Source organism: Mycteria americana, chromosome 5 (genome assembly GCF_035582795.1).
Source record: "Mycteria americana isolate JAX WOST 10 ecotype Jacksonville Zoo and Gardens chromosome 5, USCA_MyAme_1.0, whole genome shotgun sequence".
NCBI lineage: Eukaryota > Metazoa > Chordata > Aves > Ciconiiformes > Ciconiidae > Mycteria > Mycteria americana.
The window spans coordinates 5,023,532-5,048,270 of record NC_134369.1 but is presented as its reverse complement, the minus strand read 5'-3'; the positions used below and the strand labels follow the sequence as shown (position 1 = coordinate 5,048,270).

The window sequence follows — 24,739 nt, the reverse complement described above, 5'->3', positions numbered from 1 at the left end:
TTTGACAAGATCTCCTGGGAGCAATGAAGAGATACTGCCATTTTCCTCCCAGGGGATATTGTTATTCAGCTAGGAAAGATCAACCTTGATGGGCTCACAGGGGAAACGCTCACAAACAAAAGAGAAAGTTTGTCAATTGATTTCTACACTGAGGGTAATCATCATTATATTTTATCTTAAAAGCTCACACAGTGATCAACTTAGAATACAATTAATGGAATATTTTCCTAGCAGCATCTACTAACTGATATTAGCCAGATGTCTCATTAAAATCAGCAGTGACAAACCCTAGCTCTTTACTAGGAAAATGCACTTTTGCAGGCTAATTAAATTTATTTTTGGCCATTATCTTTGTAAGACTGAAATCAAGTCAACTTGCACTAAAAGTGCTTTGAAACAATTTCATATAACGATTCCACGCAACTGTTTCATGCTTGGAAAATCTTCAATCTTTGAAAGCTAAAATAATGATAAATAACCTTATACTAAAAGATACTACTTTGTGGTAAAGCACAGAAGGAATAAAAGAAAAATCAACAGAAAGAATACGTGCTCTGAAAAAAGCCTTGACTCCCCTTCGCCAAACTTGTGAAAGACTAAGCACCACATACAAGGTCACATTTAAAATGTTTATTTTTGCTCAATCTTTCTGTATTTCTCAGGTTTATTAGGAACTTTTTTCTTGAAAACTTATTTCTTTGCTTGAATACCTGGAAGAAAAACTTATTTAGAGCATTAAGCTTTTTTTTTTTAAGGATATGACTCAAATGCATTACAGGATCATCTGCAATACACTTAGGGTACACCTACAGAGACACATCAGGCTGATCTGTTACCAGCATGACATGATACTCTGCTAGGGGTTTTTTTTGGTCATACAAAAGTATGAGAGAAATTTAAAATAATTTACAGGTGGAAGGACGGCCAAATCAGGTATGTGTCAATTAACACTACGCTCTTAGCGTTTGGGAACAGCATGGTTTTGATACTTTGCACAAGCTCATCACTAAGTCTGAGCATTTATGTCCTTAGTCCATTTATCTAAAACCAGAAAACAGCCTATTGCCTACTGAACTGCATAGTTTTCAAACAACTACTAGTACAATGAAGTGGCACTGTCATGCAACCAGAGAATTAGCCAAGAGGTCGGCAAGAAGGCCTTCCAAGAGCAGGAACAGTGATAATAGATATTTCTCTTCTTTCTAGTTATTTCAGCACTTGCATTATCAGTTTTCAGGAAGTAAAAGGTTTGTACTAAAAAGTGACAAAGCAAAATGGAGGCAGGGGGAAAGCAAAGGATGAGAAAGAGGTGGGTGGCAAGTCTCAGAGGTTAGCATTTGGCTTGACAGGCTAATCTTCCTGTGCTCCCTCCAGCCAAAGAACAACAAAAAAAAGCTCCGTTCCTAACTCCCTCCTAGGTGAAGCCTTCCCACAGCCTTTATGAAATCCTCCCAGAAGTGTTTACCAGAACAATTTACCAGAACAGAAAAAAAAAGTATGGGGAAACCAAGAAGAGGTCAACTTCTCTGTTGAGACTGAAAATAAACACAGAATTTCAAACAGGATCTACTGGGGGGGCAGGGGGGGAGTGTGAGGAAAAACTAAGGCCAGATTTGAGAGGTATTTAACATCTTGCCACAGAAATGAGAAGTGCAGCCTCTCCTGCCCGAGTGGTCCTGGGGACCCCTCAGGTGTTCCAAGTCATAATCAAGGCAAATGTGGTAATAAGTTAGTAAAAAGACTGCATTATGGCTCTGATTCCTGTCAGCTTTTACAACTTACTGTCCTGTTACCACAGGTGTGCAAACAGGTTGATGGGAGGAAGCAACAGACCCCAAGGTGGCTAACGCCTCCAGAGTTGTCAGCTGAAAGCTGAGCTCTTCAACGATTAACATTGTGTTGCATACTCCAACTAGATGAGGCCACAACTCTTTTCTCCAAGTACTTGCTCAATTACTTCCCATCAGTGCTCAGCTTCTGCAAAAACAAGTTCAGCAACAGCAACCATGCGTTCCATGCTGCTGACACATCTCCATGTAAGAATGTCTACCGTATACTCCTCTGCACCCATGCAGTGCCTTGGAAAGGAGCAGCATGGAAACCCAGTCCCCACAACCCAACAACAGTGCAGACTAGTAGCTGATCTGCAATAGGACCCACAAAACAACAAACATATCACCATGCACCTAAGCTTTCCACTTGTTTGGTTTTTAAAACAGACAACTTAACAGAGGGAGTCCTAGTTCTGATGGTAACACTGGGCTGAAGTTCGCTTTGTTGCTGATGGCAACACTAGGAATAAGACAACCAAATCTGTTTTCACACTTGTACAGCACAGAAAGGGCTGAGAAAAAGCTGCTTTGACATTAACTTTAGACTGTGAGCTAAAAGACTCTGCTATATACAAGCATATAAGGATGGATTTCCACATTTTTATTTTTGTGCAGTATTTTTTTTTTAAATAAAGCAAGAATATGTTAAAATGTTCATATTTTTAAAAATGCAAAAATCAGAACAGACAAGTACAAAAAGCTAGAATTTTGGGCAATATAAGCAGCTTTCTCTTTTTGTGCAAAAAATGAAAAGCCAGTAGAACAACAAAACATGGATGCAAACAAGAAAAACATCAAATGTTATTTTCAAAGGACAAATTGCAATCTTAAAGCATCTCCTCAAAAATTCTCAATATAAATAATGGACTTTTATTGTTCATTTACTGCAAGGTTAGGCAGCCTGATATGATGGATGAACTGTCAACCCCCAACTAAACTTCTACAATCCATCATAGAAAGAGTGGAAATTTCACTCAAAGTGTCAATAAACCTAAATGATGAAGTGCAAAATACTTTACAGAGTTCTGATCATTTTTTAGAACCTGCATTCACTGCAAGATTTCAGAAACACCGCTCGTCCCCCACTTCCCTCCCCTTCTCCCTGGAAGTCATAAAATGCAGGTGCACATCTTCATTTATAAGTCGATGATACCATAGAATCATAGAACAGAAATTAAGTTTTTGTAAAGGTCTAGAGCTAGGGAAAACAATGTTTACAAAGTAAGCTATTTTACTCTACTGAAACATCAAAAAGATCGCCAAGATTTTGTAAAGATTTCTGTTTAACTAATCAGTTATTCAAAAGTGGCCACCTTAAGAAAATTAACCCAGGGCTGCACTGGAGCTCAGTCTTAAATCAAAGCTGAGCCTGCCCTGAGGCAACTAGAATTATTCTATGATTCTACGATAACTAAAACAGGAGATTTTTTTCGTTAATGCACAATAAAATATATAGATTTCCATTTAATTAAAAAAAAAAAAAAAAAGAGGTTACTGTGTCTTTACTTAATTTGGTGATAATTGACAAATAATTATGACTTATTTGTACATAGCTACTAACTCACACTAACAACAATGCTTTAAATTATACACACGGGAAAACTTCACTTTAAAACACCAAGAAATTCTTATGCATCCTGTTATACAGCAGAAGTGGTGGCAAAGGCAGCAGCATGAACTAACATTCAGACCCATCCAAAAGCAGGTATTACGTTGCTTGCCGTAGGTATCCAAGATTTTGTCATCAGCTTAAGTGTTTACATTATACAGCAACATATTCTTTGTGTCCATATGTTTACATTATACAGCAACATATTCTTTGTGTCCGTATCAGAGGAAGCCTGCATCTCTTCTTCATATACACATGTGAAAGCCACATACACCAGCTGTAGCACACTTGTCACAATATATTAAAAATCACCTCTTTGGACTTGATTCTGTGATGTGCTGTGACTTAAAGCTAAGCATGAAACTCCCAGTAGAAGTATCACAATACACTAGACTACAAAAATTCTAGTTTTTACTACAGATCTCAGAGCCTAATACAAACTTTTGCCAAATTTGACCAGGATATTTTAATAAATTGGTAGAAACCATTTATAATTGATGTTGAATGCAAAAGCATATTACTGCAATCATAAAATCTGCAAAAATTAGGTTATCTTGCCTTTGCTTATCATCTAGTGTTTAAAACCTCAACGCATTACTTTAATCCAAGCCACCACCACCAGACTCTCTCATCTGTACCTCATCTTTATCTCAACTGCCCTGCCTAACAGTATCGGTACAAAAATCCTTCTATTTGATTCTTTTCTTCCCTGTTCCAACAAAGCAAGCAAGCTGGGCATCATAACTAAGCAAAATCAAAAAGGTATCCTCACATAGGCACCAATCTAAACATTTCTAAATATTTACATTGGAATACCTAATTTGTTTTAGCTTTAAACACATTCATAACATCTTTATTTCAGAAGTCACTCACACCCTTACATGAAGCATGTTAAATACAAATATTTAGGTATCTTCCGTGACTTATACTTCAAAAATGGAAGACAAAACACACGACATAAATTGCATGGGCCCTTGCAGAAAAAAAAAATAGGGGGCATTTTTCATTAATCCAAAAATCACTGTTTCTCTCCGTTTTCTCATAACTAGCAGATACTGAATGACCAAGACAAAAGCAGCAAAATTAATGTGTATTTATGTAAATTCATACTCAACAATGTAGGCACAACTTCAAAGAAGCGTTTGAAAGATGCCCTAGTACTGAGTTTTCATTTAATTCTAAAGCTCAGACTGAAAACTTCTTTTTTTTCTTTTTAAATTTTCTTTCTTTTCATATTGACTAGTGTTTGATAGACAAATAATACTCAATTGAGTGAGATCACAGACTCAGATTTGCTGGAGATTCTTCACTCACTTTAATACAGCATAGTCTGTAATACTAAAATAAATAAGCTTGTGTTTGTTGTACTTAGAACTCCCTTCCAATCAAATTCCACAGCCTTTCTAGCATTAGCGTTCCTTTGAATACAAGTCCTATTAACTTACATAAAGTAAAAATACTAACTTGCATACAATAAATAAAGCAGATGCAGTAAAAACCCTGGTTATCAACCAGTGATTTAATAGATTCAGATTCTAATCATGTATTTGTTTCCCCTCAGTCTTCACACATAAACTTCATGAACTTCCCTGTCTGAGAAACTGCTTGCCACAGGAGCTGCCCTATGTTTATTACATGAGCCATAGTCTACCTTTCCCATACCTATTTTGTTTTTCACTCTTTTTACTAAACTCCGAAAAGCTCTTCTGAGAATAGCGACTGCCTCATTCTTGAGCACAGCGGTAACAACATGTCTGAACAGAAAGCTCTTATTTCAGAAAATGGGCTAGAGAACAAAACAGAATGACCCCAATGCTAAGGCTCCTTATCCTTCCCTTTCCTCATCTACCTGTATTATACTGTAACACTATTACTGGAGTTCTACATCCATCTCTCCTTACAAAAAGGCTCATTTGACACCTCTGTACTGCAGAAACGAATGTCTCAAGGCAAGGACTGATGATAAATGTAGCTTAATTAATGCACCATCTATTAGTCCAATGCAATGCTGACCATACATAAAGAAACTAAAATTGTCTTACCGTACACTTTGTGCTCGTTGTAATGGTCAGGGTGAAATCTGAAGAGAATTCTAAGTCTGGAGTGGATGCAGTATTACAGTCGATATGCTGTTGAAAGGAATAATACAATTCTGTCAGTAACAGTGCTGAATTTAAATTAAGATCTTCCTTTCCATGAAGGATGTTCGGTTGCTCCCATAAGACGACAACTTTGCTAGGGCAATACTAATTGAGCTCTCCAAAAGTGGGAAGAGACTTAAAAACCACCTTATCCTATCTATACACTGACAAAACACCTATAACCTCTCTTCCCCAAAAGTCAAAATAAACACATTTTGACTAGTAGCAGTACGGAACGAGACACAGTAGCTCACTGTTCAAGAAAGTTGCTGTGGATGACAGCTGCCCATTGTTGAGATTAAACAGCTTTCACAGGCATCTTCACCTGTTTTACTCCTTGTTCATGTAGCCGCATGGTGAACTACAGCGTGAAACCAATATGGGTTAGAACTAGGCTTTTTTGATTTGCCAGGCTAGTTTTGTGTTGATCATAGAATAACTGAGGTTGAAAGGGACCTCTGGAGATCACTTAGTCCAAGCCCCTGCTCAAAGCAGGGTCAACTAAACCAGGGTGCGCAGGACCAAGTCCAAATGGCTTCTGAATGTCTCCAAGGACGGAGACTCCACAACCTCTCTGGGCAACCCGTGCCACCGTTCAATTGCCCTCACAGTAAAACAGTGTTTCCTGATCTTTAAAGGCAACTGCCTGGAGCTCAACCTGTGCCTGTTGCTTCTTGTCCTGCCCCTGAGCACCACTGAGAAGAGTCTGGCTCCACCTCCTTTACTTCCCCCCCTCCCAGGGCACACTGATAACAGCTCCCCTGAGCCTTCTCTTCTCCACACAAAACCACCCCACCTCTTTCAGCCTCTCCCTATATCACAGGTGCTCCAGTCCCTTCAGCACCTTTGCCATCTTTCACCGGTCTCACTCCAGTACGTTCGTCTCACTCTTGCACTGGGGAACCCGGCACCGGGCACAGCACTCCACAAGTCATCTCCCTGGGGTACAGTCATCTCTCTGGGGTACAAGAGAAGGTGCATCTCTTGGTGCACATCCTACTGCAACTCCGGAGGCTGGTTGGCTGCCTTTGCCACAAGGGTGCGTGTTGCTGGCTCATGGTCAACTTGGTGTTGACCAGGACCCCCAAATTCTTCTCTGCAAAGCTGCTTTCCAGCCACAGGCCCCCAGCCTCTGTTGATGTGTGGGGTTATTAACTCCGTCCCCAGCTGCCAGATTTTGCGTTGCCCTGAGCCCTTGGCACAGTACTGCCCTTGGCCCATTTCTCCAGCCTGTGGAGGTCCTTCTGAATGGCAGCACAACTGTGTGGTGTATCAGTATGTGAAATATCAGAGTGACACAATCGAGGAGAAAAAGCACACGAGGCAGAGAACTGCTTCACTATTTTGAAATTAACACAAAACAACACCCAGGATAACAACAATAACATTGTCAAATCAGATTAGAATATTGAAATCGAAGTTGCAATTTTATTTATATATACATATTAAAAAAAAATAAAAATCAGAGTTTTTAAAGAGCAGTAAGCTTCAGTTTTCAGTTGTTCATAAAAATTCCACTACATTTTTTCACTGTATGAAGTTAGTTTATGTACTCAGTTAAAATGCTTTTTCCAAGAATGTCATATACTGCTGAAGTTAAAGGTTATATACATTATTAATCAATATTTCTTGATGATGCCTCATCTTTCTTTAGGGAATGTTTTGCTTCCTGAAGAGTTACATTATAAACTATACAAAACAAGCAGCAGCTACTGTGAGCAAGCACACTAGAATATCTTCTGTAATAATCATATGATAAATTGGAACATTTTTAAGCTTTCCCTCAAAAATATAATCCATTTGTCCTGTGGAATGGCTATTGATTAAAACAATTTACTTATAATGCCACTGTTGCTCCACTCATTAATTTTACTACTTTGTACTCTTAACTCCAGCAAATGAGCTCATGCATTGACTTCAGGTTATTTTAAAAACCATGATTGCTACTGAGAACAAATGAGTATAAAACCATTAAACGTAACAGTTATGCAAAATGCTGCATGATGACAACATTTGCTAAGCATATACACCTGAGCTGGACAGTGACTGCTCGTGACAGTATATATTAGAAAGGCACCTGTATTATTACCAATAAACCATTTTGCTTCTAAAATGACACAGCTTATAGACTGCATTGGGCACATTTGACTATAGTTATTGTTATCAACACTTTCCAGATGTTGTTTTAATTTATTTGTTTGCCTAACAAACTGATAGAACACAAAACTTATCCATGCAGCTGTTAATCTAGAGCATGTCATATGTTCTTCATTTTCTGTATACCAAACTTGACCTATTTGCAAGAAGTATTCAACTACACTTCCACTTGAATCAGAACATAAAAAATGTTATAAAAAATGGCGGGTGAGAAAAGTGCCTATGCCTCACTCATTGCACAATCAAACCTGCCAGATGGCTAACAATTACGGCCTGAAGATTCTTGCCCTCAGTACCTCTCTTTTGTGCACATTCATTCACTAAGGGTGGAATTTGTCTTCCCTATAATGACAGGTCTACAGAGTGTATTTCAAGAAGTGAGTTGGTCACTCTACCCGCTCCTTACACTCAAGGAAAGCAGACACTTGTAAGCCTCAAGTCACACAACTTATTAGAGGTGTCCTTCGGAATTTTATTTCACCGACTCTAGACGGAGTCTAGTCAACAAGCTCAGAGAATAAGATGTAAGACACATCTGTAATGACTTCATCATCTACGAATAAAGAATCCTGAAGTAAAAAAAAAAAAAAAAGGAAGTAGACACACACAGGAAGGCCGAAGAAGTTATTCGAGTTAGAGAAACATCAGTCTCAGCACTTCTTCCATTTGAATACCCGATTTAAAAAACTTAATACTTTTATATCTTCTCTGTAGTAAAATTACAGACAAGAAAAGCTTAAACAATAACTTGGATCAGGATATACTTACAACAAATCTGTACTTCACCTGTTACTGCTTTTGTGGGCAGGATGACAACTGACCACAGCAAGTAGTTTCTTCGCTGGAAGAGACTGGAACTACCCTCAGTAATGGTGTCAAGTTCAGTGATGAATTATGTAAACCCATTTTCTTCTATATAGAAATAGGATAGGAATGCATTTAAATAGAAATTACCTCTTTGCTAAACAGGCAATTCCCACTGAAGGGCAGTAATATTACTGCCTTAAGTGTTTTACAATAGAAAAGTAACTATATGAACAATAATTAGAATACCACTGTGACAAAAAATACTGGTTTATAATAGTCCTTCTCCCAATTTGATCTGAACTGTTCAAAAGTTTGTCAGAATTTCAAACTAGTCAGCATTCTGGAATTATACCTCATCATGTAGGTGTTCTCTCATATGAATCACTACCAACTTTGCTGCTATTTCCCATCACGAAGCTGCCATAAAGACGACAACACAGAAAAGCAAGCACAGAATTAATTCAGTGAATACTGCAGAAACTACTGTTGCCTTTTCAGGCATCGTCATTCTGTTGGATGAAGCTATGGGTGATAGTGAGTGATCCTCCAATGAAAGATCTATAAAGCCAGCTAGCTTGACACAGAAATAGATAAGAAGCCCCACGGCCTCTCAGTACACTGACTGAGGTGAAGAGGGAAGACAAGTAGAAGGAAAGACTCTGTATTCAGGGAGTTTTTTTGGTATAGTTCAAATTTCAGTTACGCAACTCGTAACTTACAAAAATGCAAATTTGGGGTTGGATAGAAGAAAACGTAGAACAGAACAATCTAAATATGGGAAGATTACTGTATTAAGAGCTCAAACTTGGTAAAAAAAGCAATTAATATAAGTATTATGGTCATAACACCAAGAACCTTACTGCATTTGTATCATTTTGAAGATGCCAAAGTTTGTGTGTGTGTGTATTTTTTTTTCCCCTTCCTCCATAAAGAGAGGAAACTCCTAATCTGACTACTAAAAATTTAAAAAGTATGGTACCTTAATGACACTGGCTGTAGATATCAGTGTGTTTGGATCCAGCACCTCCACAACAGCTTCTGGAATTACAGCCTTCTTCATGCAAGACATGTCAAAGCCATACACATCTTCCCAGAAAAGCAGCTTGTCCACATGTTTATTCATATCCCCAACAGCTACTAGACTAATGGTGCAAATGTCAGGATAAACTGTAACAACAGAAACAGATTAGTGAAATTTTATTTTAGACATGCATGAAGATGACTTTTTTCTTCTCCTTTCTTTTCTCTTTCAGTGTTTAACATCTTAAAAGAACAAATAGAATAACTTTTTTAAGCTCTTGGACAAGACACTTTTTCTGCTACTTTATTTTCTGGAGTCCCACTTGTCCATAGAAGAGATCAGACATTGGAACTTAATTTTCCCCCACTACTCTGGTAACAGTATTTCCTGTTCATGACAAAATATCTTTGCAGTTGAATCCCACTGCCAGGAAACGACTGGAAACTTGATGTCTGAAGAAAATAATTTGGAACATCCTATTCTGGCTTCTATACAGAGACTGACCTAAAATGTATTTAATAACTGTAGACAGACACCCAAAGGAAAATTCAGGCGAGGGCTTTGCAATAACAAGAAACCTCTGTGAAAAGACCTTATTTCCAGAAAAGAGCAAATATTCTTACTCAAGAGTTTGATTCCTGTTTCTTATCAGCTCTGGCTGGTACTTGCCTTACAACCTAAAAAATTATTTCTGGGTACTGGAAAAGAATAACCGCTCTTCTATCTGCATCTGAAGAGTATGGAAGTGACCCAACAGACAGAAGAGAGCTTCCTCATCGATTCCCCCCACAGTTGTAGGATGACAGCTATCATTCTTACACTATCTTCACATTTGTGCTTTCCCTTCTGCCAAGAATATCTTCAGAACAAGAACCCACTTACAGCTTTTCCAAATAGTAGCAGAAGACCGACATTTACCTTTTTAACAGCTGCCTACAGCAAAGCCAGTCAATCTCTTGGCAATCTCTATCCACTACTGATTGGAAAAGACACAAAGAACAGCTGCTACGAACATGGCTGTATGCAGCACTAGCAAATAGTAAGAGCAGCTCAATTTATATTTAGCTAGGTTTCTTTCCACAAAGAAATTCCCATGTTTTGTTTTTAGAGTTTTAAAGCCACATACGTTGAATTCCGATCTGGCTTCAGTGCAAAATGCCTACTAATAAACACCTTATTTTATTTTTGTATTGATACATGAATGTGGCAGTGTTAATAAAACCGAAGCTAAGTTTCTCTTTTCCTCCCCAAAATCTGGTGAACTGTAAAATTAATTGTGTCTTCAGCTCTGCTTGAAATTGTATCTTATTAAAATGAGGATGGAGAAATTGTTGGTATAGCATGGTAAGTCAGAAAAGCAGTATTTTTTGCCTTGTAAAATACTGAAGATAGAAGCAGCAAATTGAAATTAGACCTTTTATATAGTGAGAGTAGATTTAGCCTAAAGGAAATAATCATATACATATTAATGATAAAGAAGAGTCTTCTCTAAAGCAGCTTTTTTTTTTTTTATACGAAGACATTAAATAAGCAACCACCTCTACATTTGGAATGACTAATTTATACAAAATATGAACATACTGTCATTTTTCTCACTTTCTGACTGCTTAAAACAGAATAAATAAATAAATATCAGCCAGCTTAAGTTGGAATCCCATTGTTAATCTATCGTCATCCCTACTTGGCAGATGAGGAACTCAAAGCAGAAGGTTTGTCCAGGAACAGCCTACAATTAACTCAGCAGTAAAAAGGCAGTTGGATGAGAATCAAAACAGGAAGGTGTTCAAACTCTTGTCCGAAACAAATCATTTGGTTCCAGCACACCTGACAGCTGTCACACACGCACAAAAAAATTCAACATCTGGAGGTAGGAGTATTTGCAAGTAGTTTCTGGAGCCATCAGTAAGGCATTTCCATTGCTCAAAGTTCTCATTCTGCTGTTTACTAGTGTGACAACTGCATTGTATTTGGCTTTACCTCCCAGCATTTCAAACCTTTAAGAGTCACCACTAATGCTCCAAAAATTAAAAGACTGTGAAACAGAGAACAAAAGCAAGTGACTACAGCCTTTGAGGGAATATCTTTCAGGGAAATGCTCTTCATGGGATACAAGGGGTATGGCAAGAAGAGGGGTGAAAAGAGACTGAAGGTCCCTAGTTATAGAATACACTTACAGGAGCGTGTTAGCGACACCGCAAATGCAAATGAAAACCACAGCAAAAAGCGATCAACTACTTTGTAACCTTCCTTCCTCAGACTAGCCCACATTTCTGGGACATTCTGTTATGAGGAAAAAAGTTTACCACGTCTATCAAGCGTGAAATATTTGAGTGGGACCATAACCAGTTTTTATTAAATCTCTTCATCCACACAGCAAATCCTTAAATCAGCAGCGGAACTCACAATCAGTTACACAAAGTGCTTAAGAACAAGCAAAAATGTAAACACTAATGCTTTCCTCTAATCTGCATTTTCAGTTTAGCCTACCAATAGCAACAAAAAAGTAGACAATGCCTGTGCAGACTTTGCAAAAAGCAATCTGTGTTCCACCAACAGGGCACAGGCAAAAGCCTACAGTGATACATTAACTTCCAAATTCACAAACCCACCCATGTCCAGAAGCATATGCTACACTGAAGTTTGACCAGAAATGGAAGCATGTTATCTAAATATCAGCCTAAATAATCTAAATGCTCTAGTTTTGTAAATGTTTAAAAGCATTACTTAAAATGGCATTTGCCATTTCATCCATTATTCCCAATCTGCCTGGAAATCCCCTGCTCTTTCTGCAACCCTGTAACACTTTCCCGTGCAATCCTGACAGACTTGTAATTTTTTTCTCATTAAGCCTATAATTTAATAATTATTCCTTCTCACAGGTGAAAGGAACAAAATGCTGATTGGACCAAAGCACATACTCCTCAATGCTCTCACAGATTCATCGTTCTGACCATCTGTGTCCTTCTCGACTCAGTGCCCAGAAGTCATCTGTCACTAGTAACAGCTCACGTGGTGAACAGAATACGATGGGAAATCCTTTATCCCTTAGCAATGCCTCACAAACTTCAGGACACTGAAGGGTAAGGCGACAATCCTCCAGCTATGTGGAAATAATTCCAAGTGAATACCATCATCGTTTTGATGTGAACAAGCAAACAGTATTATGTTTTGAATGATGCCTTCCTTACCTATGTCACCCCTCACCAACGTGCACTGCACTCAAGCGTATGCAAAAAATCTATACCCAAGCAAGTAACAGCTCTAAAGAACAAACAGATGGGTCCTGGGCAACAAGAATTTTATGTTCCCAAATAAAGCTATTATATACTGTACACATTACCCTAGACAGTTTGGCATAATCCACTTCAGCATGCCAATAGGCTAAATTGAAGTAACGACGATATGACTGACTGAACACAAATCTAAAAATTTGGATTCTATTCCCGGCTCAATCACCGAAAGATCTGGCCAGATCGCAGCTGCTTTTATTGCTTTTTTCAGCTTTCAAACAGTCCCTGTAATAACGATCTTGAGCTCAACACTACAAAGTGGCTTGAGACTAAACTAAGCTTTACGGCAGGTTCAGGAGTCTCTCTGGTAAGACTTCACCTCAGAACGAGCTCTTAGTTTTGGCTCATCTAAATTTGGATGTGCCCACAGCTCTGCACTGTGCCCAAGCTGCAGAAGCGTCTGTCTTGCTAAGCTGACTGCTGAGCCACTTTCTCACAAATCTTAGGCACAGCCATTTACCTGCTATACAAGCTGGCAGAAGAGCAGTAATTGTAAGCATCTTAAGGAAACAGCATTCCATTTAAAATCTGGCCATACCAATCGGCGACTGTACAATGCTGTATGCTTCGTGAAAAGTCAAATAAGGGCTGGAGACCATTCTCAGATCACAAAGGATAAGTGTACTGCAGAACCAGCATACCCTGTCTCTCAAAGGAAACTTTGGGCGGCACAAGCCACTAGCAAACTTACCAACAATACAAAGAGAGAACAAGATACTATTGCAGTTTCAATGGAGGTCAAAAATTTCTGGCCCTTTTCAGAAGGCTTTGGAAGTAGGAGCTAAACATAAAACGATTCCTTGCAATTTTAAGGGATGTCCCCAAATTTAATTATATTGCAACGTAAAATTATCAGCACATATCTCTACAGAGCACACCACAACTGTGTTCCAGATCTGGCTGGACTATTCTACATTACCGAAAATAAAAAAGCTCTTATTCTGTCATGTTGTTCGAGTGGCTTCTAAGTATTTTAACACATGAAGAGTCATTTCTTGCTCGTATATTCAGCTTTGTGACCAAATGTTGAACAATTGCATAAAACCCCCTTTTTCTGTTGCACTCTGTAGCATACAAAAGCTCACTGCAATCAAAGGGAAGCACTGCAGCGAGCACTGTTACACAGTCATTAATCCAATCATTAAGTCAGTGTAGTGAAACTAACTATGTGCATGGTTAGCGCAAAAGGGGAAAAAAACCCCAGACTGATGACTACGATTGAAAAGGTCAATATGAAATACAATACTGACAAAGGAATTAAGCGCCAGGAATAAAGCATATGCAGAACTCGTGCAGAAAACTGCACCACATGAGGAATAAATATTTGCAGGCGGTTACACACTGCTTAAGGTGACGCTATCTAAGCTACTTAAAAGGATGAAAGAACTCTACCTCAAAATAAAGCCTTTTTGTTCTGTCAATTCCCTACCCTCCAACCAGGAAGAAAAAGGGTATATTCTCACCAGGATAGAATAAGTATGCTGAACTGAAACAACGTAAACCCATTAGTTATTTCACGTGGCTTCTTGTGTTTGAAACTACGTCGTCCCCACGCAACTTCCCTCCTCCAGGAAAACATCCTATCAACTTTTCCTCTAATTCCTCATACCTTACTCAAACAGTATCACATCTTACAGAATATAACTTGTTTTCCTCAGTTCAAAGTTATGCAGAAAGTGGGATTTCAAGAGGGGAAAACAAATGCCCACATGTGTGGGAAGAAGTAGGGAGGAAAAATTTAGACTGTACTTAAGAATAAATAACCCCCTCTATTCTTAAAAACACCATTAACTGGAGACCTTGATACCCCATCTAATATTCCTCTATTACCCATACAGTAAATTAATGCCTTGAAGCTCATACTAATGGAAACATTTTTCATTTAGACTGGCAACTTTCTCATCCATGCATAGCTTATTCTAAGCCTCCAAGTTCATTTAGTTTCCCCCCAGAGCTACATTTATAAAAAGAATTATGCATACCAACCTGAGCCTCCCTCTGCCAGGTACTTGTCCTTTGCATAGATGACAGAATCCAGCATCGACTCAAAGAGAAGGAAATAACCCTGTTTATAGAAAAGGGAGATAATTTAGAAATGCTTATGCTTCTTATGTAGCCTAGTTAATCAATCTACAGATAAGACTTCATCAACACAGTTTAAGAACTTTATATGCCCATACACCTCAGTAAGAGCCAGCACCCAGTGAATTTCTCAACAATAGCTGTCACTGCAAAACTGTAGTTACATAAACGAAGGGCAACGAAGCTGGGGAAGGGTCTGAAGCACAAGGCTGATGAGGAGCGGCTGAGGGAACTGGGGTTGTTCAGCCTGGAGAAAAGGAGGCTGAGGGGAGACCTTGTCGCTCTCTACAGCTGCCTGAAAGGAGGTTGTAGCGAGGTGGGGGTCGGTCTCTTCTCCCAGGTAACAAGTGATAGGACGAGAGGAAAAGGCCTCAAGTTGCGCCAAGGGAGGTTTAGACTGGATATTAGGAAAAATTTCTTTACTGAAAGGGTGGTCAAGCATTGGAATGGGCTGCCCAGAGAGGTGGTGGAGTCGCCATCCCTGGAGGTATTTAAAGGACGTTTGGATGAGGTGCTTAGGGACATGGTGTAGTGGTGGGCTTGGTAGTGTTAGGTTTATGGTTGGACTTGATGATCTTAAAGGTCTTTTCCAACCTATACCATTCTGTGATAAAGTATCATCTTTAATTTCCCAAAGTGAAAGTATCTAGCACCTACTAAATTAATAAACTCTAGGCGATAAATATCCAATCTACACCAACAATTACCAGATAGAGTCCTACAACATTAAAAGAAGTCAAATTCAGCTCAAACCAAGTGAAAAGCTGTATATATTGATTTTACAGTAATAACTCTGAGGCACCATACAAAAAACCCCCAAGAAAATCCCCTCCCACTTCGAACTGCAAGTAACTAAAATTATTGTCAGAGAAATACCAAGTAGAATGCATCTTTTCTACTTCACATTTGCAACTTCTTAGTGCCCTGTACCAGCTTGGGCAATGCTCACAAAGACAGGTGGAAATAAATCATATACCAGAGACATGGGTCCTCTGGATGTTCTACATCATTTAGCAGCACCCCAACTTAAAACATTACCAGGATAAAAATGGTTAGAACTAGATTTGCGTAGTTTTTTTGGTGTTTGGATTAATTTTATAGCAGGTTAATCATACTGCTATAGCTGTTTAGAGTAACTTATTGTAAACTTAATCGAGTCAGACATTTTTTGAAACAGAAAAAACATTAATTAATAACATTTCTGAAATATAAAAACCATATAGCAGTATTACATACAATTAGCATTTTATATATACAAGTAGTTGAGAAACCGGATGTTAAGTAAAATGCAAATTTCTAAGAGATATATAGCCCTTTGTTTTCCAATGGATTTACTGATTTTACACCCTTCCTATCTTCCAAGTTTGAGTATGATCCTTATTCTTGCTGCATACTCTAACACAATTTCGTCCACATACATGTTCTTATGAAACCAAATCAATTCAGACAAATCATACCAGCATACATTTTGGATTTTCATTTAGCATCCTAATTCTCACTTTGCTTGAAACACACTAGCCATATGGCTTGATTTATACACTGATTGCCAGTAAGAAAGCACAAAAAAGACAACTCAAAGTCCAGACTTTGGACCCGTGGTCCTCCAAGCTCAGTCAGCAGTAACTAAACAAAGCAAAGCTAAGATTTTTTTTTTCTTCATCTTTCCTACACTTCCATATTTGTACAACCATAGGTTTTCAATTTTATTTTATTTTTTGAGGTCATCCTACCACACAACTGAAGACAGACAGCACTGCATGGGAACTGCACTGCTAAGATACCGTGTTTACTTCAAGTTTAGGCCATCTTGGATGTTTATTTTGCCTAAGGCTCTTAGAACAAAACGTGCTGCAAGTTCAGAATTGCTTATAAATGTCACCATCCACACCGCAGCCTTCAGAACTAAAAGCAAAACTAGAAAACCAGAAGCTTGAAGCACAATGTATTTGTATTCAACAAGAGCATAGGTTGAAAATAATGGAAGTGCCCTTTTCTCAACCTGGTTCTTCTGGTAACAGGACAGCCCTCTACGGGACACTTTTCTTCCAAATGTTGCCTGTTCTTCCACTTTACCGCCTAACTTTTATGAAGTCCTTAGAATAAGTCCCAGAATGAAGACTATTGCTTTGTGAGCAATATGATTTTTAGTAAGCTTTGCAGAACAGTTGAAAAGGCCAGGAGCTCCAGTCACACCAGGCAGAGGTGATTTTATGCCTACAGCAAGCCAAAGGCACAGAACGGAACCAGAGTTTTCTTTTTTTATTCTCATTCTTGCAGTTTTAAAAACAGAATATGTTTAGTTCATAAAAATTCTTTTCAGATGCTTTTAATCAAAAAGGAGTTGTTTTCACAGTATTCTAAATGTGACCTCTAGGACCTCTCTTCAGACCAGTTACCAGGAAGAGTCAGTAAGTTACAAAGTGACATTTTTACAGAGGAGCTCTTCACTTGCCTCTGCCTGCCTAAAACGCCCATCACCTACGACGTCTGCCAAACAAGTGCAAGAAGTACAGCTGGAAGACACACCTTCTCACAAGAAATACAGCTAAATTCTCACCGTCCTTTCTCCGACCTTTCCACTCCGGCACTGTTGGTTGTCCCCCCCTCTCCCACTTCTATCTTCACCCCAATTCATTATAGCATTCCTGGAAGTTACATAAACCGTCAATGGTACTGAATCAAGTCATTTATTACTTATACCAAAGCGTTTTGCTCAGTGTGCTGTGCTCATCTGTAGTGTAATTTAGAATGTAATTTCACAGGCTGCTGCCTCACCTGTTGGGGTGCCATCTGGAAAGAGAATTATACCTGACGTCCCTTCCCCGTGATGCTCTGGGACGCTCTTGCTTCCACCCCAATAATGTTCAGGGTTTTGTTTTTTCTTAAGCGTGTATTAGCAGCCTCAAAATTAATTACTGCAAAGAGATCTCTAGGATACAAATCTGTGCGCCGAATATTAATAATTTGATCTTGCCAGTAGCTAAAGTAAGACACATAAAAGGCGACACGCTCTCCGTTGAAGACAAACTGAATACACAGCACATCTTAAATGTTATGCTGTCATATTATGCGTTTTCTACTAAAAACCTAGCCACTTCTTTCTCAAAATGAACAGAAGTTCCTTATTTTTGTACTTTCAAAGCTGAAGCGAAATGGTTGTTCTCCAGCTAACAACAAAAACACGTATAAACAGATTTGGACAGGAACAGAAATACACAGCACTATGGAGTTACTCCGTTCAAGCATACGTCTTTCCTACAATCATGTCCATCCAAGAAGTCAGCTATCAAAAAAGGCATGAGCCCACTGACAAATTTGAATCCAGAGGAATGTGAATATCGCTACATGTCTTATATATCCTTTATATCTGTATTTTGTGTCTATAACAATTATAAAAAGCTCACAAAACTTTGATGGCTTAATGTCCTGCGTTGTTAAATTTCCTCTATTATTCAAATACACTACAGGACTATAATACTTATTTTAATTTTAATTCAAAGCTACATAAAAGTATTTTACCAATCAATCAAAACCTAAGTATAGGAAGTTCTTTTAACATTAGTGCTTCAGTATTCATCCTGATATTCTTCATGGAGAAAAAAAAGAGATTAAGCTCTATAAAAGCACCAAGACACAAGAACAACACTAAAGTATACCTCATTGTGTGGAGAATACTACAGAAAAATGCTTTGTTTAAAACACAAATGATTTAAGATTAAAAATGCCTCTTCGTGTACATTTCCCATAGCCGTTCCTATCAAATACCTTAGTGGAACTTGGTTTTGCCTTCACTTATTTTCTACTTATTGGTGAAAACTATATATATTTCAGAAAGTGGTATTAGCATGTTTACAATACCAAGAATTAGTAGATTTTTTAGTACAGCAGAAAAAACATCTAAGCATAGAATTGAGAAGAAATACTTAACTACTTGAATAGCGTTGCATTTCCCCTCCACCTTCTATCAAAGGCCCATTTTATTATTTTTTGTAACGTAACTGAACCTGGTCTGGCACTCCAGATTTAGTAAGGTGCAACACTGAATATTTAACGAGATGAAAGGCAGCTATCAAATCGCTGGCCCAGAGAATGGGCTTTTTTATAAATCCCTATCAGTATAAAAAAAATGTATTATTTTCTTAAACTGAAGTTTCTAACTACAAGGTTTCCATTGGACTAGAGTAAAACAAGTTACAGAGGGCATGTAAAACAGATCGGAGAACAGGTTCTCATTTAAAACATAAAATGTAATCGTGCATTAAACTGATGCGGCCCACTCAATTTTGTGAAAAATTATTTTTTACCTGACAAAATCCCCCCCAAAACCTGTGGCGCATTTAAATGAAAAGCAGCAGCTACATGTAAACTCTTCTGCATGCTCTGCTACAGCACCATTTCCCTCACAGCCTTCATGCTGATCTCTCATGTATGAATTTAAAAAAAAAAAAAAAAGGAAATAATTCATTACTGACAGAGCAAGCCCACACATTTCAAAACCACAGCTTGACTTTGTCATTATGCACACCCTGTTGTGTCCTTAAACAAATATGAGTGAGAACACCAAATGAAGATCTGAAGAGCAGAAAAGCAATACCCATCATTGGTGTACTTGAAAAGTAAAGTATTTTCATGCAAGGAAATATAATCCCTTTATAAAAACCACTTTGCTGTAAAGAAATTAAAGCATTCAGCTACTTAGTATGCTCTTTACACAGCATTATGAAAAAGACAAAAAAGAAAAGCTCAATTCCTACATAAAATTATAAATTATTACTGTGTTACAGAAATAGAAATCTTGTATTAATGTACCTCCAAATACTAACAGAAACAAAAGAGAATATTAGGACTACAGAAAGACCAGTAAGTGTTAAAAAAGCACCATCACTGTATATCCATCATAGAAATAGGGGAAAGGAGGAGGGAGAGAAAAGATGGTTTCCACTGTTTCAGACACGCTCACTTCCTAGTCCTTTTCCCTAGATCCTGAATACCTCCCATTCACAGCCCATCCTGATACTACTGCAAAATTATCTAACAGAAAAAAAAGAAAAAAGAAGAAAAAATATTAGCTACCTGAGCAATGATACAATTGAGACAAGAGTACTGGATTCTATCCTTGGTTTATTTTGATTTCAGAGTCCATCTCTTTCCCAGTTTTTCCTTGTGTAAAACTCTATTGCGTATTCAGTATCACAAAGCACTGCATAAAACAGCAATTTATGAGAACGCACCGTACTCTAACACTGTATTTGAGACAACCATCTCGGACAATTGTCTCACAGTAAAACCCCTTACAAACAAGAAATGAAGATATTTTTCAAGTGAATAAGCTCTCAACCTCTAGCTTTATAGTCTTAGCTAGAGAAAGGAAGTCAAAGCATACCAAGAGAAAAAATTCTGCACACAGATGCAGCTGGGTAAGAACATTCCAGAAAACCATTACATACATTTTGTTTCTTTCTGCACTCATCCTTTCGTTTACAATTACTCTACCAAAATCCGTGTGCAATAACACAGCCACCTTTGTATGTTTATAGCAAATCTTTTCCTGCCCAGCATTCAATTTAACCAAAAACTAGCTTCAGCACTTTGCATAGCAGCTCTCTCATTTCAAACATATACTGTATGGGAAACTACTCTAATTACCATAAAACATCATTGTTTCTTAAAACTCAGTATCTCTGGGGAGAGGACGTGGGTGTGATCCTGACTGAGAGCAAGTCTATGGTGTATACAACTCCTAAGTACTTTCCCACCACCTGAACAAACAGCAGCACATTCAAGTCAAAATTCTAAACTTCTGACAAAATTTGAGCATTTGCAAACCATTTTCAGGTCAAGTCGCTAACTGACAAGGGTTTTCACTCATTACACCAAGGTGCAAACGAATCACTGATGTGTTTTCAGAAACGCATTTCCATCAGATTGCCCCTAGGCAATGTATACAAATAATTATTTGTACCTTTGCTTAGAAACCTAACTCATATAAGTCTACAGTTTGAATAAGATAAGAGTTTTGCTTGTAGGTGTCCTATGGTACAAGCGGACAAGTTAAAAAAATGTCAGAGGCTGGCACCTGTAACCACTAACAATAATTCGTAGTTTCACAAATTAAGGCTTTCAAAAGTTTCACACGTCAGAGCTCAAGGCAACCAAGCAGGATGGTGCATCAGATGCTTACAGCCCTGCTATAGAGTATCAAACGATCCTGGACAGGGAAACCTCTATAAAATCAAGGCCAGCAGTAAGATCTTAATATAAAATTCACCCATTCTTACATTCAAATAACCTGTCTCCAAGAACTGGAAGACTTTCTCCTAATAGAATCAGTTCGGTTAGCAGAACAGGCTATTACTTGGCCATTCTTGTGTTCTTTCTTAAGGCAATGTGGTTTATTGGGTGCAGTGGCTCTTCAGTCCACCCGCTCTCCCTTGTGCTCCTGGTTCACAGCACACAAGAAGCCCTTGTGTCAGGCTGCATACTTCACCAATGTTTTGCTAAAAGGAATGCGTAGCTGTCTTCAGAGTGAAAAAGTCTAAATAGATGACTTAATCTGGGTCTTCAGTAGTCCAACAGGCCCTCAAATCTTCAGCAATCTGCCTTTTGGACACCAACAGAACAGCTCACCACACCTTCCACTGTCTTTCTCAATGGTTTACATACTGGTTTTAGTCGAACACAATCACACAGATGCCTTGCTTATGGTCTGATTTTAACAAACATGCACGCTTCAGATGTCACAAACGACGCATTTAGTCTTTACACTAAAAGCAAGATGACTGCTAGTTTATTTCATAGGCTTAAATAAAGCCACTGAAGAGACAGTTGCTCATGATTTGGCCTCTAAACGTGGAACATGACAAAACTGTATCCAGATGAACTTAAAACTGAAAAATAGTATTTTGGAAGATGGCAAATATATATTTGAAATATAATCTGGCTATTTTTATATATATATATATATATATATATACACACACACACACACACACACCCCCCACCCACTGCGTAATATTTAAGATGCTTCTCCCACTTTTGCATATTTTAAGGGAACAAATTTAAAAATGAAAGAGAAGTAGGAATAGCAAGCAGTTTGTGGAAGTCATAGGTCATTTACACAATTAAGAGAATGATCAGCAGAAGCCATGACATTGGAGATGCTCATAATGCAACCACTGTACCTTCTGCAATAGGCTGTTCTACATGCCATCTGTCTCCGCCTGTTGTAGAAACATTCCTGGGGGATGTAGTATTTTTCCCTCTCTGTTGCCTCCATTCTGTTGCTTCACACTTGGTTTTAATTTTCTGATGCTCCAGACACAGCTCTAAAAAAGCTTATAGTGTACTGGTCTTAAGCACAGTTCTGTACCAAGCAAAACAAAGCTATGGTTCTGCAAAAGGGTTTGATGTTTACTAGTCTAAAAGCAGTTTGCTTTCTAAACAGAACAGCAACTTTTCATATTTTTGTTACAAAAAAAAAAAACCACTGTTCCCATTAGAATTTTCCTGCTAGTTTGTACAGATTCTCTAAATAAAGAGCTGCAAACTGACATATATTGAATTCCTTTTTGCTCTTACACTTCACATTTCCAATATTTTCAAGCACTTACATTCACATATTAACAAAAGATTTCACACTGGTCAGTATCATGTAGGGAAGGAAAAGAAAAAGCGAATTCACACATGAAAGCCAGACAAAGAGGAATCTTCATTTGCATCTAGGCAACATAATGTTCCTTTCTGGACAGTGCTGGAACAGTGCGTACGCTGTCCAGCTATCAATCTTACTTCCATGGCATTGGCCTCTTTATCTCTGTATTGCAGCAACCTATAAAAATGCTACCATTCCTAAATATTTAGAATACCTAATTAAGTGAAATGCACATGGCTATATAATTATGACATTAAAAGGTAAATTAGCACACAAATGGGAAACATGGAACATTCACTACTTCATCTCTTACATGAGGTGCTTTTCAAAATCCTTTACTTCACCTTAGAGGCACTGATTTACAACATGATTTAAGCTCTTAAGTGCCCAAGTTGCTTTTAAAACCAAATCTCGGGCTCCAGAATGAGAAATGTTATTTTTGGGAACATTATTCTTGGTGCACATATTAGGCAACTGATCAGAAGTTTCCCTGAAAAAACTATAATTACATTTCTAGTGAAGTCACTGTACTGTCAGAAATCACCAACCATGATGCACTATTTTTAAACCACTAGTTTAAGCCAATGGCTTAAACCTGCCTTGAAACTAGCGACCTCAACACTAAATTAAGCTCATGCTTCAAATAATGTTCATTATAGCAGTGGAGGAAAAACTTGCAGATTTCCAGCTCACTGAAATACGTAATATTAAAAAAAAACAACCCCAAAACACACAGAAAAACCAAACCAAACAATTTATTTCCACCTTTACCTGGAAAGTAGTTAGATACATATGGATCAATAGTGAATGTGACCTCTCTCCCAAAGGCCCTTGTGTATAGAACAGCCACAGTTCGTAAAAAAACCCAACCCACTCACAAAAAGCAAACCACAAAAACAAACCAACCAACCCCAAAAACCACAAACCAAGTTATTTTGAATGTAAGTTTTCATTATTGATCTTAAATTTGACGGACAAAATAATTTTTCTTTACGTCCAAACAGCGGGAATGAGCATGAAAAAACCTGTATTTTGAAGTGCTTTTTGAAGGTCTGTGATATGGGGAGACTAAACAGCGGAAGTCCACCAAAAAAGTCACAAGGGGTGTTTCCTACCACATTTTTGATAGGGAGCAGACTTACTCAGTCGCTATGAAGTTCAGCCTGGCACTGGGTCTCGTCACACAGATTTGTTTATTAGGATCTAGAGCAGGTAGCAAGCACAACTGTGCAACGGTCATCAGCCAGCACATGAAAGAAAGTTAACAGGCCAACGGCTGAAATCCAATGGATTCCAGAAAAAGGCTCATTTACACACTGCATACTGCATTTCCTGTTGGCCATCATCTTTATTATGTACTTCTAAAATCAGTTATTTTATTCTTATACTAAAAAACTGCAATGAATAGTAACACCGTTTCCAAGCTCCCTATATAGTTGCAGATTTCCAGTGTGTACGCTCCTCACCTCCTTATCACCTTTCCCGCAAAGTCAGCATAGTCTTTAGCTGTCTTTGCAGACTAAAACTGTTTTACTCATCAGAATGATCTAGCTAGATGACTAATACAACATTTCTCCATTACTTTCACCTGAGCAGCTACAACAGTATTAATCAGGAATACAGAGTACTTCTGTAGATTTGCACACTAACACTATTTGCACACTAACTTCCTGCTGTACCCAAACCAGCTCAACTGTACTTAGAGAACCTTGACTTGAAAGAGCATGAACAAGAGGGATCAGGAATCGTATCCGAGTGCCACGTAATCAGAAACATCATCCCATCTCCCACATTGTCAAAGACACTGTTGCAAGCATGATAAATTCTTGGTTAAAAAAAAATAGCATCGCTTAAAAAAATAATTTTTCAAATTAAATAAAACAACACTTTTTTTTCCTGAAAATAGCTATGTATTGAAAAGACTATTCATGCACCTTACCATCCATTCAGATATAATCACATCCACTTTTTCCAAAGGCAGATCTACTTCTTCGATTCTTCCTTTGACTAATGTAATGGTATTTTCAAGTTTATTTAATCTGCAAGTCACAACATAAACAAATTAGTTTATATTTCCAATTTATGCTGTCAAGAGAGATATACCGATGTCTATATTTTGCATTTCTCCCCCCAATAACAATTGTGGGTT

The 24,739-nt window shown here is 38.1% G+C and overlaps 1 protein-coding gene across 2 annotated transcripts in view; it reads right to left on the bottom strand.

Annotated features, from left to right (window-relative positions):
* PRMT3 (protein arginine methyltransferase 3) overlaps nucleotides 1–24,739 on the bottom strand; it is a 70,063-nt gene that overhangs the window by 21,539 nt on the left and 23,785 nt on the right. Inside the window, exons 10-14 of one of the 2 annotated variants that reach the window (XR_012775838.1) lie at nucleotides 24,530–24,629; nucleotides 14,844–14,922; nucleotides 9,526–9,713; nucleotides 8,526–8,963; nucleotides 5,484–5,570 (exon numbers count right to left, since the gene is read on the bottom strand). Coding sequence is in view for 1 of the 2 variants with exons in the window: in XM_075502012.1 (XP_075358127.1) it covers nucleotides 5,484–5,570; nucleotides 9,526–9,713; nucleotides 14,844–14,922; nucleotides 24,530–24,629 (454 nt within the window). In the remaining variant the exon portion in view is untranslated. Of the gene's footprint in view, nucleotides 1–5,483; nucleotides 5,571–8,525; nucleotides 8,964–9,525; nucleotides 9,714–14,843; nucleotides 14,923–24,529; nucleotides 24,630–24,739 lie in introns of those variants that run through there. The other variant, XM_075502012.1, reaches the window with a different exon arrangement.